Source organism: Triticum urartu, chromosome 6A (assembly GCF_056163025.1).
Source record: "Triticum urartu cultivar PI428250 chromosome 6A, HENAU_Tu73, whole genome shotgun sequence".
Lineage (NCBI taxonomy): Eukaryota > Viridiplantae > Streptophyta > Magnoliopsida > Poales > Poaceae > Triticum > Triticum urartu.
This window is the reverse complement of record NC_141878.1, coordinates 81358525-81375682: the sequence shown is the minus strand read 5'-3', so window position 1 is coordinate 81375682 and position 17158 is coordinate 81358525. Positions and strand designations below refer to the sequence as shown.

General features: G+C 45.1%; 1 protein-coding gene across 1 annotated transcript; it reads left to right on the top strand.

Moving 5' to 3' along the window:
- The first annotated feature begins 1732 nt into the window (after positions 1-1732).
- On the top strand, positions 1733-6361 carry LOC125514730 (putative glucomannan 4-beta-mannosyltransferase 4). The gene is made up of 9 exons (XM_087526711.1): positions 1733-2161; positions 2741-2839; positions 3608-3860; positions 4620-4730; positions 4853-4989; positions 5090-5203; positions 5275-5474; positions 5560-5757; positions 5876-6361. Exons 1-9 carry the CDS (start codon positions 1850-1852, stop codon positions 6036-6038), a joined length of 1587 nt encoding a protein of 528 aa, XP_087382837.1. The 5' UTR covers positions 1733-1849; the 3' UTR covers positions 6039-6361.
- The last annotated feature ends 10797 nt before the right edge of the window (positions 6362-17158 follow it).

Here is a 17158-nt window from a genome sequence, read left to right as displayed (position 1 = left end):
AATAGACACGTGCAGATGTGTTCGCAGACAACGTTAGGGGAGTCGGTCATCTAACCATATGCATCAAATCCGAACAATAGGGTGGGCCAGGCGGACTTAGAGGAAAAACATATGGGCTATGAGAACATGTGATCTAACTGACAGTGGGCCAAGCGGAGTGTCCGGACAACCCCAAAGCTCCCCTAGGTTGGTTCGGGCTTATGGGAATCCAGACATCACGGCTGGTCTACAGACATCTGATGCATGAGGTTGGAGGACAAAAAGTGCCCGAACCACACAAATCAAACATTTAGGGGCATTTTTTTATGGATCACGTTGGAGATGCCCTACCATTAGTGATCATGAGCGTTAGTTAGCGAGTGTATCATAAAAATACATACATGAAGTGGGGTCCCTAAATTTTGGGCCCCTCTGCGGGAGCACCCATACCTGGCCACATGGGCCGACCCGACACTACACGGCCCGTGTGGGCCCTTTCATAAAAAGGGTCGTGGCATGCCCATTGCATTTTGGCCTTGCGGCTAGAAATTAAGGAAAAATACAAAAAAATGTAAAAAAAGAAGAAATACAAAGAATCTAAAAAATAGAAAGAAACATATATAGGAAACTTAAAAGGACCATATCATATGCGGTCTTATGGCCTGACTTTGAGGATTGACCTTATTTTGTGGCAGGCCGAAGGCCAACCCGACCTGTTTATTCACGTGCTGTGCCGGGCCAAAAATCCATGCCCGCGTGGCATGACCCATATGGCCAGGTTTGGTGGCATCTACTACACTTGCAAGCAGAGTAGTTCTAGGAGGTTTCTCGAGCCACCGTCGCCGTTGTCATCTGAGAAATTTAAGTCCCCTCGTCTCCGGCTGTCATCTTGGTGCTGAGAGGTGAGGGGACCTCGGAAGTTCAAGACCTTTATGTTCTTCTCAATGTCTGGTGATCATCATAGTTTTGTGAGAATAAATCCCCTCTCATTTTTTGGTGGTGCCATAAGATTAGAGAATTCTATGTCCTCGCGGGTCCGATTATTCGGGTTTGATGAATTTATGTTGCTGTGTCAATTTTTTGTTGTTGGCCTGATTTGTTCTGAGGGTGAAATTTTTCATCGACACCATGATGTCGATATAGTGATTCAATTGCCTACACTTCTAGGGGGTCATCCCCGGCACAAGTATGTTCATCGGCCTCCCATATTTTTTGATGGACGACCCAAGGCTCTTTCAAAAACGATTATTGATAATGTTTGTGCGGGTGAAAGAGTGACAACATCGTTGCTCCAGTCTATTGCAGCTCTTTACCGAAGCCTTTGACGTATTTCTTCGAGCAGAGATTGTTACCGCAAAGGAGATGTTTGTCACAGGAGTTACATTGTATTTTCTCTGATCTTCGAACAAAGATTGATACCATGAAGAAGGTGTTTTCAAAAGATGTCATTATGATCCTTTGTCACAGGAGTTACTTTGTATTTTCTCGGATCTTTGCTGCAAACCAGGGTCTTCCTTCTTCTGAAGCCCGAGCGTGATGATTGAATCGATCGAAAGACTTGATTCGAGTCGGGGAAACGGTTAAAGCTTACTACTAGTAGATGTGTCCGATGCGCATATCGCATAACGTCAGGTACCGAAAGCAAAAAGATCCACATCCAAAATTGTATCGTTTCCTCTTTCCCCTCGCGCTGGGCGGCTTTGGTCGCCTCGCACCACCAACCAGATTCGCGAGCCACCTCGCGCCCACGCCTCCCCCCATTTCCCTTCCCTCCCTCCCTCCCTCCCTCCCCTCGCTTCGATTCCTTCCCTTCCACTCCAAGCAAGCAAAGCCGCGCCCTCTCCCCTCGGTCGGATCCGCGTCGCATCGCATGGCGCCGCTCAGCGCCGGCGCGGCCGCGGCGGCGTGGGCGGCCGTACGAGCGCGCGCGGTCGCCCCGGCGCTGACGGCCGCGGTGTGGGCGTGCCTCGCCATGTCGGCCATGCTCCTCCTCGAGGCCGCCTGCATGAGCCTCGTCAGCCTCGTCGCCGTCCGCCTGCTGCGGCTGCGGCCCGAGCGGAGGTTCAAGTGGGAGCCCATGACCGGGGCCCTGGAGGGGGGCGAGGCCGACGTGGAGGACCCGGCGGGCCGCTGCGAGTTCCCCATGGTGCTCGTGCAGATCCCCATGTACAACGAGAAGGAGGTGAGGCGTCCTCCCAGATTTCCGTCACGGGGTGCTTGGCTGGTGCTGCTGCTTGAAAGCTGAAATGCCTCGTGCTGCTCGCGCTGCTTTTGGCCTTTTGTGCGCGCCCCGGTCCGACTCAAAGTTGAAATGCCTCTGCAGTGCCGTACTTGCGGAACTTTCCTTTTGCGAAATGTAGCTTTGGGTGTTGACATTGTCGATAAACTGCTCTGGTCTACGAAAAAGCTAGTAGTATCACGCTCAGGACTAACTGAGGAATTGGGGCGGGGTTTGGAAAAATGCGTCTCTGCATTGCCTTCATGGTGTCAAGTACAGTAGAAGTGTTCTGCTCAATAACTGTTAGCTCATTAGGTGAGATTCTTGTTTGTGTTGTTATGTGAAAACAGTTGCCAGTACAGGTTTAGCGTTTTGTTTACATCTCTCTGGCAGCTGACTAGCAATGCCAGGTTTTGCCTCGCGATAGCTTTCTGCTAAGTTTGAAATGTGGCTGAACCACTGAACGCTGTTCTTATGTGTCTTGCTGATTCATTGTATTTGACACAAGGACTGTTGCTTATTCTTATTTTATGCCTTTTGCAGGTGTACAAGTTGTCCATTGGAGCTGTTTGTGCTCTCACATGGCCGCCAGACCGTATTATAATCCAAGTCTTGGATGATTCAACTGATCCCATTATTAAAGTAAGCCTAGATTGCAGTGACAAGGTTTCTTGATTGAATGAAAATAAATGTTTGTTTATTAAGTTTTGGATCAAAGGGTGCTTGCTGTGATGCTCATGTGAAATGGTTCATGCACCAGAATGCTTGTCCCAAATAAACAATTAGTATATCTGCATCAACATATGAAAGTGTGTATGTGCAGTTTTACACCTACTTCCAGCACCCTTCAGATGTAGAGACAACGGTGTCAGAAACATGAAAGTACAGAAGAATGCATTACATTCAATGGTTATACCATGTACATTCAACATCGTAATCCTGTGAAATGGTCAAAGTTGCCTATTAATCTAAGCATGGGTAAAGTATTACTATGAACTGGATTTTGGTCCCATGGAGACAGTACCCTATCACTATGCCTCGTCTAGTTGAACACCTGACATACGTACTAGTTATAAACCACTCTTGTTGAAGTCTTTATGATCTTGTACTAACTTACTTTCTTGTCAGTTATTTTTATTCAGTTACATGAATAGGATCATTTGATTGCTTGAAATTGCTGTTGACTATGGCTTAATGCATGGGACACAATCTGATTCAATGTTTATGAAGTAGTCAAGGTTTGCTCTATTTATCTTGGAAGGCAATAATAGGTGTGAGGACAGCTTGAATCCCACATGCTAAGAATGTATATATGAGTATACGAAGTGAAAGATAGTCTGTTTAATACTCCTAGCTGTATTCAGATTATTGTGCCACTGTATGCTTTTAATCGTTTTTTGGCAAGTGCAGGAACTAGTGGAGCTTGAATGCCAGGAGTGGGCTAGCAAGAAAATTGACATAAAGTATGAAATTAGAAATAACAGGAAGGGATACAAAGCTGGAGCTTTGAAGAAAGGCATGGAACATGTATATGCGCAACAATGTGAATTCGTTGCTATCTTCGACGCAGATTTCCAACCTGAATCTGACTTCCTTTTAAAAACTATACCATTTCTTGTGCATAACCCGAAGATTGCGCTTGTGCAAACACGCTGGAAGTTTGGTGAGCATAACCATTATATTTTTTAGTATATGCACGTAGTTAAGACTATCTGACTGTGCATGTTCTGGAGTGAAGTACCTAGATATGGATTTGCATGATATTTTTTCTGCTCCAACTCCAAGAAGTATTTGCTATTTAAGATCAGGAGTGTTTACTCAGAAAGTAATGGAGTCAGCACAAATGCTGGTCCTGTCTTGATAAAATGTGAGATTCTTGTTATTGAGATGTTTGAAGCTGAAATTTCACCTCAAAACTCTCGTGCTTACCAGTGTCGGTAGTCGTGCTCAAAGTCGGAACAATATTTTCATGGCTTGAAGTGATACTGGTTAAAAATGAAACTGTTTTGGGTAAATATTTTGATGTGAACCTTTGTCGTATCCTATGACAGAAGTATCAGTCTTTCGACTCCATAGTGGTCAGTACTGACATAAATTTGGGCACAACTAAATTCTGAGGCACTTATTTTGTCCTATTATGATTCTCTTGGCCTTCAAGGCTTCAACGATACTGGTGACTGCAGTAACAAAAGGCTGTGGAACCTTTTAACATGAAAAGATGGCTAACAAATTTCACTCAAACTTCAGTTTAGCCACTTTGATAACTTTTTCCCTTAAGATTATTTTTGAAGATTTGAAGTTCTGATGCAAGTTCTCCCCCTTCTATATGAAAGTGATAATATTGATAACTTGAAGTGAGGATTTCTGTTTATTCTGGTTACAGGATGTTCCTGACCTGGCCTTTGCCCGGGCGATTTTGCAGTTAACTACGATGCTTGCCTGATGACAAGGATACAGAAGATGTCCCTGGACTATCATTTCAAAGTCGAGCAGGAATCAGGCTCATTTATGCATGCTTTCTTTGGTTTCAATGGTAAGAGCCAATCTTATGGCCATTTATTCGAGGCTTCAATGAAGCCTGACACTGTTAGTTTCTTGAAATGGTTCATTTGAATTTAAATTATGTGATTAATAGAAATTCTTTTTTGTCAACAGGTACAGCTGGTGTGTGGCGTGTATCTGCTATTAATGAGTCAGGAGGATGGAAAGATCGCACCACTGTGGAGGACATGGACCTGGCTGTACGGGCATGTCTCAAGGAATGGGAATTCTTGTATGTAGGTGATATAAGGGTATGTTTTTGCAGTCTGCAATTCCAAATAGTTGTTTTTCATTGAACATGCGCTATACTGTATTGTGCCCTACATCATTACAAGTACAGAACTTACACAGGTCAAGAGTGAACTCCCAAGTACCTTCAAGGCCTACCGTCATCAACAGCATAGGTGGACTTGTGGTGCTGCCAATCTCTTCAGAAAAATGGGATGGGAAATTGTGACAAACAAGGTGTGCCTTCTTGAACCTCACCACAAAAGACAATATGAATATCATGTAATGTTTGTCATCTCATTATGCAGGGGGTATCAATATGGAAGAAATGGCACCTTTTATACAGCTTTTTGTTTGTACGAAGGGTCATTGCTCCCATCCTCACATTCTTGTTCTACTGCGTTGTCATTCCATTATCTGCCATGGTTCCTGAAGTCCATATTCCTGTGTGGGGGTTGGTCTACATTCCTACTGCCATTACTATCATGAATGCCATCAGGAATCCTGGGTATGCACTATTCGTTTCGTCCAGAGTACAGCTTCATGTTCTTGTTAATGTTGACATCTTTATATGATCTTATCTGGTACGCCAGGTCTCTCCATCTGATGCCATTCTGGATTCTGTTTGAAAATGTAATGTCCATGCACCGTATGCGTGCAGCTCTAACCGGTTTACTTGAGACTGCGCACGTAAATGATTGGGTGGTTACTGAGAAGGTAGGAGATGTGGTGAAGGACGATTTTGAAGTCCCACTCCTTGAACCACTGAAGCCCACTGAATGTGTGGAGAGGTACGTGAACAAACCTATAGCATGCAGTTCAAGTTTGTAACTAATTATGTCAAATTGTGCAAGAACAAAACAAATGTTGAAGAATGTGCTTCAAACTCCAACAATTCGCCCTTTGCAGGATTTACATCCCTGAGCTCTTGCTCGCGCTCTACCTCTTGATATGCGCCTCGTATGACTACGTGCTTGGAAGCCAGACATACTTCATGTACATCTACCTCCAGGCCTTGGCATTCATTGTATTAGGGTTCGGTTTCGTCGGCATGAAAACTCCGTGTTCATAGAAATTTGTTACCATTTTACAGTTCAGAGTTTGTTTGTTCCTAGGACTGCAATCAAGCTTAATTGGATCTGACAAGGGCAATCTATATGAAATGGGACACCATACAGGTTGTATAGGTTTTAGTTCATACAGAATGGTAGATGAGTATTGGATTTGAGGGTTCGTAGAATCCTAGTTGTACAATGATGGATGGCCAGGTTGTATTCTTCTAACTGCTTTACAGATTCTTTTTTTCTTTATGATTGTGTAGATCCCAAGTTCTTGAGACTGTAATCACACCATGAAAGGCAATGAAATACAGGCATGATACATTATCTTTTTGTACCAAGGTAGAGCAGCAATCATTTTATTTGCTCTCTCTCTTATTTGCTGTCTCGTGCCCATCAAGGCAGAGCAGTGAGCCGTTCGAACCATTGCTATCCAGCTAGAGAGGAGTCGCGCCCCTGGCGCATACCCATGGCGTTCTTTATTTCATTTATCAAATACCGATGGTATTAATATCAAATTCCTGAAGCAGCTATGTTATATTTTTTGAGTCAGATATGATGCGGTTCATAATAGCACCAGGCTATAGTCCCCATCTTGGTAGAAGTCTCATGCGTATACACTACTTTACACATTACACATACACATAATACTAAAGTTTAGAGGATACACAAGTTAACTGGCGCGAGCCGGTTGTATTTTTATCCAATATATAATGTACGTTTGCGTGTTAATAAGCCAAAATACGTTATTCGCAAAAATTAAATAAAAAATAAGCCTAAATACATCACTGGCAATGATAAAATGAACCAGCTAACATCCAGCCAGCAATGCTGACAAATCGAGGCATTCCAAAGACACATTCTGCCAGCCAGCGCCTCTGACCAATCAAGGCATTCCAAAGGCATATTCCACAAAAAGAAAATCACGATAACCTGCAAGGAACACATCAAGTAATATAATACAATAAGCTATGAAGAGCGGCACTGTTATCATTTTAGTAATATAGATCCCAGCTAATGCCTGATCTTTTACAATGCACATTTTTTTTCCAGTTTCTGGAATTTAACATCCTCAACCTTTTGGTACTTCAAAAAAGATCCTCAACAGCATCAACTGAACGCACCAAAGCCATGATGAATTGAAGCATGCAGATTTGGTACAACCTTTTTGTTTTGAATTTTCACCGGGGGCGGGGATAGACCAACGCACTAGCTATTCGTGGCCAGGCAGGAGAGCCAGCAGTCAACGTCACCCCTGTGATCGATCGATAGGCGTTGCACCATCGGACAACATCATCACGTCATCATTGTCTTATGCCCCGGAGTGAGGGAGGTGTCCTCGTTGAAGGCAGCTCCATTTCGGTGCTTCCACAACCACTAGTAGCATAGCAGCAAGAACGTCAGGGTTGTGCGCCGCGGCGCAATTTTATCGACAACCAGCTCACGCGGGGATGAAGTCGCGTCCACGACGTCTCGAGTGAGGTCCAACACATCCCTGAAGCGCACGATAAAGGGACATCGGAAGAGAGTTAGTCCGCGCTCTTCGGCACGTCCCCGCAGATCGACCAGTTGCAATCTTCCACAACGAGGATGTTTTATGTTTGAAAAGTCTGGGGGAGGGGGGATTTGTAAGTGCATCTACTGTCACATGTGTGGGTTTTGGATGATTAATGAAATAATGGTCAAGGGACTAATGTGTAAGTGCATCTATTGTCACATGTGTGGGTTTTGGATGATTAATGAAATAATGGTCAAGGGACTAATATGTTTTTGAGTATACACAGGTGAAAGTCTCCGATGATTTGGTTTAACCAATGGGTTATGACCCCTAAAAGTGTTGTAAGAACATTGAAGTCTTCTGAATGCCATATGGAGGATTGAAGCGTGAAGAATAATGTTTCTTTGTTAGTTTCTTTTATTCTTCATTTGAGTCGAAGGGAAAATCGTAGTATTAAGGGGGGTCTAAGTGAAGCAAGATTGAATTCGTCATCTGTGTGCTCAATCAAACCTATATACACTTGTGAGTTAAGACTTGGAATTCTTCTTCCAAGTGAGCCTTCTAGCTCTTGTATCGAGGGTGATTCTTTGGAAAACTTGAGTTATATTCCTCCGTGAGGAGTTAGGAACCTGTTGCAAGGTTGTCCTAGGTTCTTCAGAACCCTAGGAATTTGAGAGTTTGAATTCTGACTGTTCTGACAACTAGCAACAACACGTTGGTGGGCATGTCTCCACCACCCTCCAACGGTCATACTGGTGCCAACCCTGGCCCCAGCTATAAATAGACCCCTACCCCTCAGATAGAGGGTGGTTGCTTGAGAGAAATTATGCCAAGTGTAAGCAGTGGGTATCCCTCTCACTCATTTTGATTCAATCCTAAGTGGGGAAAACACCTGATCCGAAGAACAAAATGATTGAGCATCACCAAAGAATATGATCGAGCCTAGCTTGGACATGTTACCCTTAAGGAATTGACATCCTCTAGACGGCTAGGCGTCATCCTCAGATCCTTTCCCGTACCAATCATCCTCCCCCCTGTGCTTGATGCCCTAGAAGAACAAAGGTAGACCATTAACCGCAACCACCAGCCTCCCGCATCTCTCGCAAGGCCATAACACCCTCCGTGCGTGTCGATGTCACCCCTAGCACAACATCATCGCCGCAACATCCTCCCTCACTTGTCCCTGCTGGTAGCATTGCCACATCGCAATCCCAACATCCGATGTGGTTGGTCGGAAAATCGCCATCGTCACCCCCTCCGATTCATCATTATTGGCTTGCAGCGCCATGAAACGGTAGAAGCGTTTGCCATCTCCAATCTGTTGGGGAACGTAGTAATAATTCAAAATTTTCCTACGTGTCACCAAGATCAATCTAGGAGATGCTAGCAACGAGAGAGAGGGAGTGCATCTTCATACCCTTGAAGATTGCTAAGCGGAAGCGTTACAAGAACACGGTTGATGGAGTCGTACTCACGGCGATTTAAATCGCGGTAGATCCGATCCAAGCGCCGAACGGACGGCGCCTCCGCGTTCAACACACGTACAGCCCGGGGACGTCTCCTCCTTCTTGATCTAGCAAGGGGAGAGGAGAAGCTGAGGGAGAACTCCAGCAGCACGACAGCATGGTGGCGATGGAGCTCGTGGTTCTCCGGCAGGGCTTCGCTAAGCACTACGGAAGAGGAGGAGGAGTTGGAGGAGGAGAGGGCTGCGCCAAGGGAAGGGTGCAGCTGCCCTCTCTCTCCCTCACTATATATAGGGGGAAGGGGTGGAGGAGGCGCCCTAGGGTTCCCTAGGGGAGGGGCGGCGGCCACAGGGGAAACCCTAGATGGGTTTAGGCGCCCCCACCCCTAGGAAACTTGCCCCCCAAGCCGGGAGGGGTGGCTGCCCTAGGGGAGGCGCCCCCACCTCTCCACGTTACGTGAGATGGGGTGGGAGGGGCGCACAACCCCTTAGTGGGCTGATGTGCCCCCTTCCCTTTGCCCAGAAGGCCCCCCAACGCTTGCCGGGGCCTCCGAAACACCTTTCGGTCAAGCTGGTCGTCACCCGGTACTTCCAGAACAATTCCGGACTCCAATACCCTTCGTCCAATATATCGATCTTCACCTCCGGACCACTTCGGAGTTCCTCGTCACATCCGGGATCTCATACGGGATTCCGAACAACCTTCGGTAACCACATACTATTTCCCATAACAACTCTAGCGTCACTGAACCTTAAGTGTGTAGACCCTACGGGTTCGGGAACCATGCAGACATGACCGAGACACCTCTCCGGCCAATAACCAATAGCGGGATCTGGATACCCATATTGGCTCCCACATGTTCCACGACGATCTCATCGGATGAACCACGATGTCGAGGATTCAATCAATCCCGTATACAATTCCCTTTGTCCATCGTTATGTTACTTGCCCGAGATTCGATCGTCGATATCCCCATACCTCGTTCAATCTCGTTACCGGAAGTCTCTTTACTCGTTCCGCAACGCATGATCCCGTGGCTAACTCATTAGTCACATTGAGCTCATTATGATGATGCATTGCCGAGTGGGCCCAGAGATACCTCTCCGTCATACGGAGTGACAAATCCCAGTCTCGATTCGCGCTAACCCAATAGACACTTTCGGAGATACCTGTAGTGCACCTTTATAGTCACCCAGTTACGTTGTGACGTTTGATGCACCCAAAGCACTCCTACGGTATCCGGGAGTTGCACAATCTCATGGTCTAAGGAAATGATACTTGACATTAGAAAAGCTCTAGCAAACGAACTACACGATCTTGTGCTATGCTTAGGATTGGGTCTTGTCCATCACATCATTCTCCTAATGATGTGATCCCGTTATCAATGACATCCAATGTCCATGGTCAGGAAACCATGGCCATCTATTGATCAATGAGCTAGTCAACTAGAGGCTTACTAGGGACATATTACGATCTATGTATTCACACATGTATTATGGTTTCCAGTTAATACAATTATAGCATGAACAATAGACAATTATCATGAACAAGGAAATATAATAATAACCATTTTATTATTGCCTCTAGGGCATATTTCCAACAGTCCCCCACTTGCACTAGAGTCAATAATCTAGTTCACATCGCCATGTGATCAACACTCATAGTTCACATCGCCATGTGACTAACACCCAAGAGTTTACTAGAGTCAGTAATCTAGTTCACATCGCCATGTGATTAACACTCAATGAGTTCTAGGGTTTGATCATGTTATGCTTACAAGAGAGGTTTTAGTCAACGGGTCTGCAACATTCAGATCCATGTGTTCTCCGCAAATCTCTATTTCATATTGTAGATGTTTCTACTATGCTCCACTTGGAGCTATTCTAAATGGTTGCTCCACTATACGTATCCGGTTTGCTACTCAGAGTCATCCGGATAGGTGTTAAAGCTTGCATCAACGTAACCCCTTACTCCGAACTCTTCATCACCTCCATAATCGAGAAATATTTCCTTATTCCCAAGGACAATTTTGACCACTGTCCAATGATCCACTCCTGGATCACTCTTATACCCCCTTGCCAGACACGTGGCAAGGCACATCGCGGTACACAACATGGCATATCGTATAGAGCCTATGGCTAAGGCATAGGGGACGACTTTCGTCCTTTCTCTTTCTTCTGTCGTGGTCGAGCTTTGGGTCTTACTCAAATTCACACCTTACAACTCAGGCAAGAACTCCTTCTTTGACTGATCCATTTTGAACTCCTTCAAAATCATGTCAAGGTATGTGCTCAGTGAAAGTCTTATCAGGCGTCTTGATCTATTTCTATAGATCTTGATACCCAACATGTAAGCAGTTTTACACAGGTCTTCCTTTGAAAAACTCCATTCAAACAACTCTTTATGCTTTCCAGAAATTCTACATCATTTCTGATCAACAATATGTCATCCATATATAGTTATCAAAATGTTGTAGTGCTCCCACTCACTTTATTGCAAATACAAAGTTCTTGCAAACTTTGTATAAACCCAAATGCTTTGATCACCTCATCAAAGCGTATGTTCCAACTCCGAGATGCTTGCTCCAGTCCATAGAAGGATCACTGGAGTTTGCATACCTTTTAGCATCCTTAGGATCGACAAAACCTTCTGGTTGTATCACATACAACCTTTCCTCATGGAAACCGTCAAGGAAACTTTGTTTTGACATCCATCTGCCAGATTTCGTAAATGAAAATGCAGCAACTGCTAACATAATTCTAACAGACTTTAGCATCACTATGATTGAGAAAGTCTCATCACAGTTAACTCCTTGAACCCGTCGGAAACTTCTTTGAGACAAGTCGAGCTTCATAAATGGTGACATTACCATCAACGTCTGTCTTCTTCTTAAAGATCCATTTATTCTCAATGGCTTGCCGATCATCGGGCAAGTCCACCAAAGTCCATACTTTGTTCTCATACATGGATCCTATCTCGGATTTCATGGCTTCCAGCCATTTGTTGGAATCCGAGCCCACCATCGCTTCTCCATAGCTCATAGCTTCATCGTTGTCCAACAACATGACCTTTAAGACACGGTTACCACTCAGAAGTTGTACACACCCTTGTCGACCTACGAGGTTCGATAGTAACTTGATCTGAAGCTCTATGATCATCATCATTAGCTTTCTCTAAAACTGAGGTAGGTGCCACAGAAACATCTTTCTGTGTTGCGCTATTCTCTGGTCGAAGTAAAGGTTGTTGTATCTTCCTCCCACTCAATTCTTCGAGAGAAACTCTTTCTCGAGAAAGGACATGTTCCTAATGACAAACACTTTGCCCTAAGATCTGAGATAGAAGGTATACCCAATCGTCTTGTTTGGGTATTCTATGAAGACACAATTTTTCGCTTTGGGTTCGAGCTTTTCTGGCCGAAACCTATCGACATAAGCATCGTAGCCCCAAATCTTAAGAAACAACGACTTAGGTTTCTTGCTAAATCATAGTTCATACGGTGTTGTCTCCATGGACTTAGATGGTGCCCTATTTAAAGTGAATGTAATTGTCTCTAATGCATAACCCCAAAATGATAGCGGTAGATCGGTAAGAGACATCATAGATCGCACCATATCCAGTAGGGTGCGATTACGACGTTCGGACACACCATTACGCTAAGGTGTTCCAGGTGGCGTCAACTATGAAATGATTCCACCTTGTCTTTAGTGATTGCCAAACTCATAACTCAGATACTCTCTCCCTTGATCAGATCGTAGGAACTTGATCTTCTTGTTATGATGATTCTCAACTTCACTCTGAAATTGCTTGAACTTTTCAAACGTTTCAGACTTATGCTTCATTAAGTAAATATACCCATATCTACTCAATTCATCGGTGAAGGTGACAAAATAACGATATCCACTGCGTGCGTCAACACTCATCGGACCGCACACATCAGCATGTGTGATTTCCAACAAGTCACTTGCCCTTTCCATTGTTCCAGAAAACGGGGTTTTAGTCATCTTGCCTATGAGGCATGGTTCGCATGTGTCAGGTGATTCAAAATCAAGTGATTCCAAAAGTACATTAGCATGGAGGTTCTTCATGCGCTTTACACCAATATGACCTAAGCGGCAGTGCCACAAGAAAGTGGTACTATCATTATCAACTCTACATCTTTTGGCACCAATGTTATGAACATGTGTATCACTACGGCCGGGATTCAATAAACCATTCACATTGGGTGCATGACCATAGAAGGTGTTATCCATATAAACAAAATAACCATTATTATCTGACTTAAGTGAATAACCATATTGCAATAAACATGATCTAATCATGTTCATGCTCAACGCAGACACCAATGCAAACAACATTTATCTAGGTTCAATACTAATCCCGAAGGTAGAGGGAGCGTGCGATGGTGATCATATCACCCTTGGAAACATTTGCAACACACATCGTCACCTCACCCTTAGCTAGTCTCCGTTTATTCCGTAGCTTTTGTTTCGAGTTACCAATGTTAGCAACTGAACTGGTATCTAATACCCATGTGCTACTAGGAGTACTAGTAAGGTACACATCAATAACACACATATCAAATATACTTTTGTTGAAGTTGCTAGCCTTCTTATCTACCAAGTATTTGAGGTAGTTCCGCTACCAGTGACTGTTCCCCTAATAGAAGCACTTCGTCTCAGGTTTGGGTTCTTGGGTTTCTTCACTGGAGCGGCAACTGGCTTGCCATTCATGAAGTTTCCCTTCTTGCCCTTGCCCTTCTTTGAAACCAGTGCTCTTGTTAACCATCAACACTTGACGCTCCTTCTAGATTTCTACCTTTACGGCCTTAAGCACGACGAACAACTCCGGGATCATCTTCCCTTGCATGTTATAGTTCATCATGAAACTCTAGTAGCTTGGTGATAGTGACTGGAGAACTTCGTCAATCACTTCTCTTATCTGGAAGATTAACTCCCACTTGATTCAAGCGATTGAAGTACCCAGACATTCTGAGCACATGCTCACTGGCTGAGCTATTCTCATCCATATTGTAGGCAAAGATCTTGTCAGAGGTCTCAAACCTCTCAACACGGGCATGAGCCTGAAATACCAATTTCAGCTCTTAGAACATCTCATATGTTCCATGGCGTTCAAAATGCTTTTGGAGCCCCGACTCTAAGCTGTAAAGCATGGTGCAATAAATTATCAGGTAGTCATCAGAACGTGTCTACCAGATGTTAACAACATCCACAGACGACGCCAGAGGGGTTGGCACACCGAGCGGTGCATTAAGGACAAAAGCCTTCTGTGTAGCAGTGAGGACAATCCTCAGACTACGGCCCTAGTCCGCACAATTGCTTACAATATCTTTCAACTTAGTTTTTCTCTAGGAACGTATTAAAACATGGAGCTAAAGCACGAGCTATTAATCTACACCATAATTCGCAAAGACAATTTAGACTATGTTCATGATAATTAAGTTCATCTAATCAAATTATTCAATGAACTCCCACTCAGATAGACATCCCTCTAGTCATCTAAGTGATACATGATCCGAATCGACTAGGCCGTGTCCGATCATCACGTGAGACGGACTAGTCATCAATGGGAACATCTCCATGTTGATCGCATCTGCTATACAACTCATGTTCGACCTTTCGGTCTCTTGTGTTCCGAGGCCATGTCTGTACATGCTAGGCTCGTCAAGTCAACCTAAGTGTTTCGCATGTGTAAATATGGCTTACACGCGTTGTATGCGAATGTTAGAATCTATCACACCTGATCATCACGTGGTGCTTCGAAACAACGAACCTTCGCAACGGTGCACAGTTAGGGGGAACACTTTTCTTGAAATTTTAGTGAGGGATCATCTTATTTAATGCTATCGTCATTCTAAGTAAATAAGATGTAAACATGACAAACATCACATGCAAATCATAAAGTGACATGATATGGCCAATATCATCTTGCGCCTTTGATCTCTATCTTCAAGGCACGACATGATCACCTTCATCACCGGCATGACACCATGATCTCCATCATCGTGTCTTCATGAAGTTGTCTCGCCAACTATTACTTCTACTACTATGGCTAACGGTTAGCAATAAAGTAAAGTAATTACATGACGTTTTCATTGACACGCAGGTCGTACAATAAATTAAGACTACTCCTATGGCTCCTGCCGGTTGTCATACTCATCGACATGCAAGTCGTGATTCCTATTACAAGAACATGATCAATCTCATACATCACATATATCATTCATCACATCCTTTTAGCCATATCACATCACATAGCATACCGTACAAAAACAAGTTAGACGTCCTCTAATTATTGTTGCATGTTTTACGTGGCTGCTATGGGTTTCTAGCAAGAAAGTTTCTTACCTACGCAAAAGCCACAACGGTGATATACCAATTGATATTTACCCTTCATAAGGACCCTCTTCATCGAATCCGATCCGACTAAAGTGGGAGAGACAGATACCCGCTAGCCACCTTATGCATCAAGTGCATGTCAGTCGGTGGAACCTGTCTCACATAAGTGTACGTGTAAGGTCGGTCCGGACCGCTTCATCCCACAATGCCGCCGAATCGAGATAAGACTAGTAATGGTAAGCAAATTGAACAAATCATCGCCCACAACTACTTTGTGTTCTACTCGTGCATAGAACTACGCATAGACCTAGCTCATGATGCCACTGTTGGGGAACGTAGTAATAATTCAAAATTTTCCTACGTGTCACCAATATCAATCTAGGAGATGCTAGCAACGAGAGAGAGAGAGGGAGTGCATCTTCATACCCTTGAAGATTGCTAAGCGAAAGCGTTACAAGAACGTGGTTGATGGAGTCGTACTCGCGGCGATTTAAATCGCGGTAGATCCGATCCAAGCGCGGAACGGACGGCGCCTCCGCGTTCAACACACGTACAGCCCGGGGACGTCTCCTCCTTCTTGATCTAGCAAGGGGAGAGGAGAAGTTGAGGGAGAACTCCAGCAGCATGACGGCGTGGTGGCGATGGAGCTCGTGGTTCTCCGGCAGGGCTTCGCTAAGCACTATGGAAGAGGAGGAGGAGTTGGAGGAGGAGAGGGCTGCGCCAAGGGAATGGTGCGGCTGCCCTCTCTCTCCCTCACTATATATAGGGGGAAAGGGGTGGAAGAGGCGCCCTAGGGTTCCCTAGGGGAGGGGCGGCGGCCACAGGGGAAACCCTAAATGGGTTTAGGCGCCCCCACCCCTAGGAAACCTGCCCCCAAGCCGGGAGGGGTGGCTGCCGTAGGGGAGGCGCCCCCACCTCTCCATGTTACGTGAGATGGGGTGGGAGGGGCGTACATCTCCTTAGTGGGCTGATGTGCCCCCTTCCCTTGGCCCATAAGGCCCCCCAACGCTTGCCGGGGCCTCCGAAACACCTTTCGGTCACGCTGGTCGTCACCCGGTACTCTCAGAACAATTCCGGACTCCAATACCATTCGTCTAATATATCGATCTTCACCTCCGGACCACTCCAGAGTTCGTCGTCACGTATGGGATCTCATCCGGGACTTCGAACAACCTTCGGTAACCACATACTATTTCCCATAACAACTCTAGCGTCACCGAACCTTAAGTGTGTAGACCCTACGGGTTCGGAAACCATGCAGACATGACCGAGACACCTCTCCGGCCAATAACCAATAGCGGGATCCGGATACCCATATTGGCTCCCACATGTTCCATGATAATCTCATCGGATGAACCACGATGTCGAGGAATCAATCAATCCCGTATACAATTCCCTTTGTCCATCGTTATGTTACTTGCCCGGGATTCGATCGTCGGTATCCCCATACCTCGTTCAATCTCGTTACCGGCAAGTCTCTTTGCTCGTTCCGCAACGCATGATCCCGTGGCTAACTCATTAGTCACATTGAGCTCATTATGATGATGCATTGCCGAGTGGGCCCAGAGATACCTCTCCGTCATACGGAGTGACAAATCCCAGTCTCGATTCGTGCCAACTCAACAGAGACTTTCGGAGATACCTGTAGTGTACCTTTATAGTCACCCAGTTACGTTGTGACGTTTGATGCATCCAAAGCACTCCTACGGTATCCGGGAGTTGTGCAATCTCATGGTCTAAGGAAATGATACTTGACATTAGAAAAGCTCTAGCAAACGAACTACACGATCTTGTGCTATGCTTAGGATTGGGTCTTG

Coding starts and splice junctions, on each gene's coding strand:
- LOC125514730 (XM_087526711.1), top strand. CDS start 1,850: ATGGCGCCGCTCAGCGCCGGCGCGGCCGCGGCGGCGTGGGCGGCCGTA. Junction 3,861..4,619: donor GCAAACACGCTGGAAGTTTG/GTGAGCATAACC, acceptor GCGATTTTGCAG/TTAACTACGATGCTTGCCTG. Junction 4,731..4,852: donor TGCTTTCTTTGGTTTCAATG/GTAAGAGCCAAT, acceptor TTTTGTCAACAG/GTACAGCTGGTGTGTGGCGT.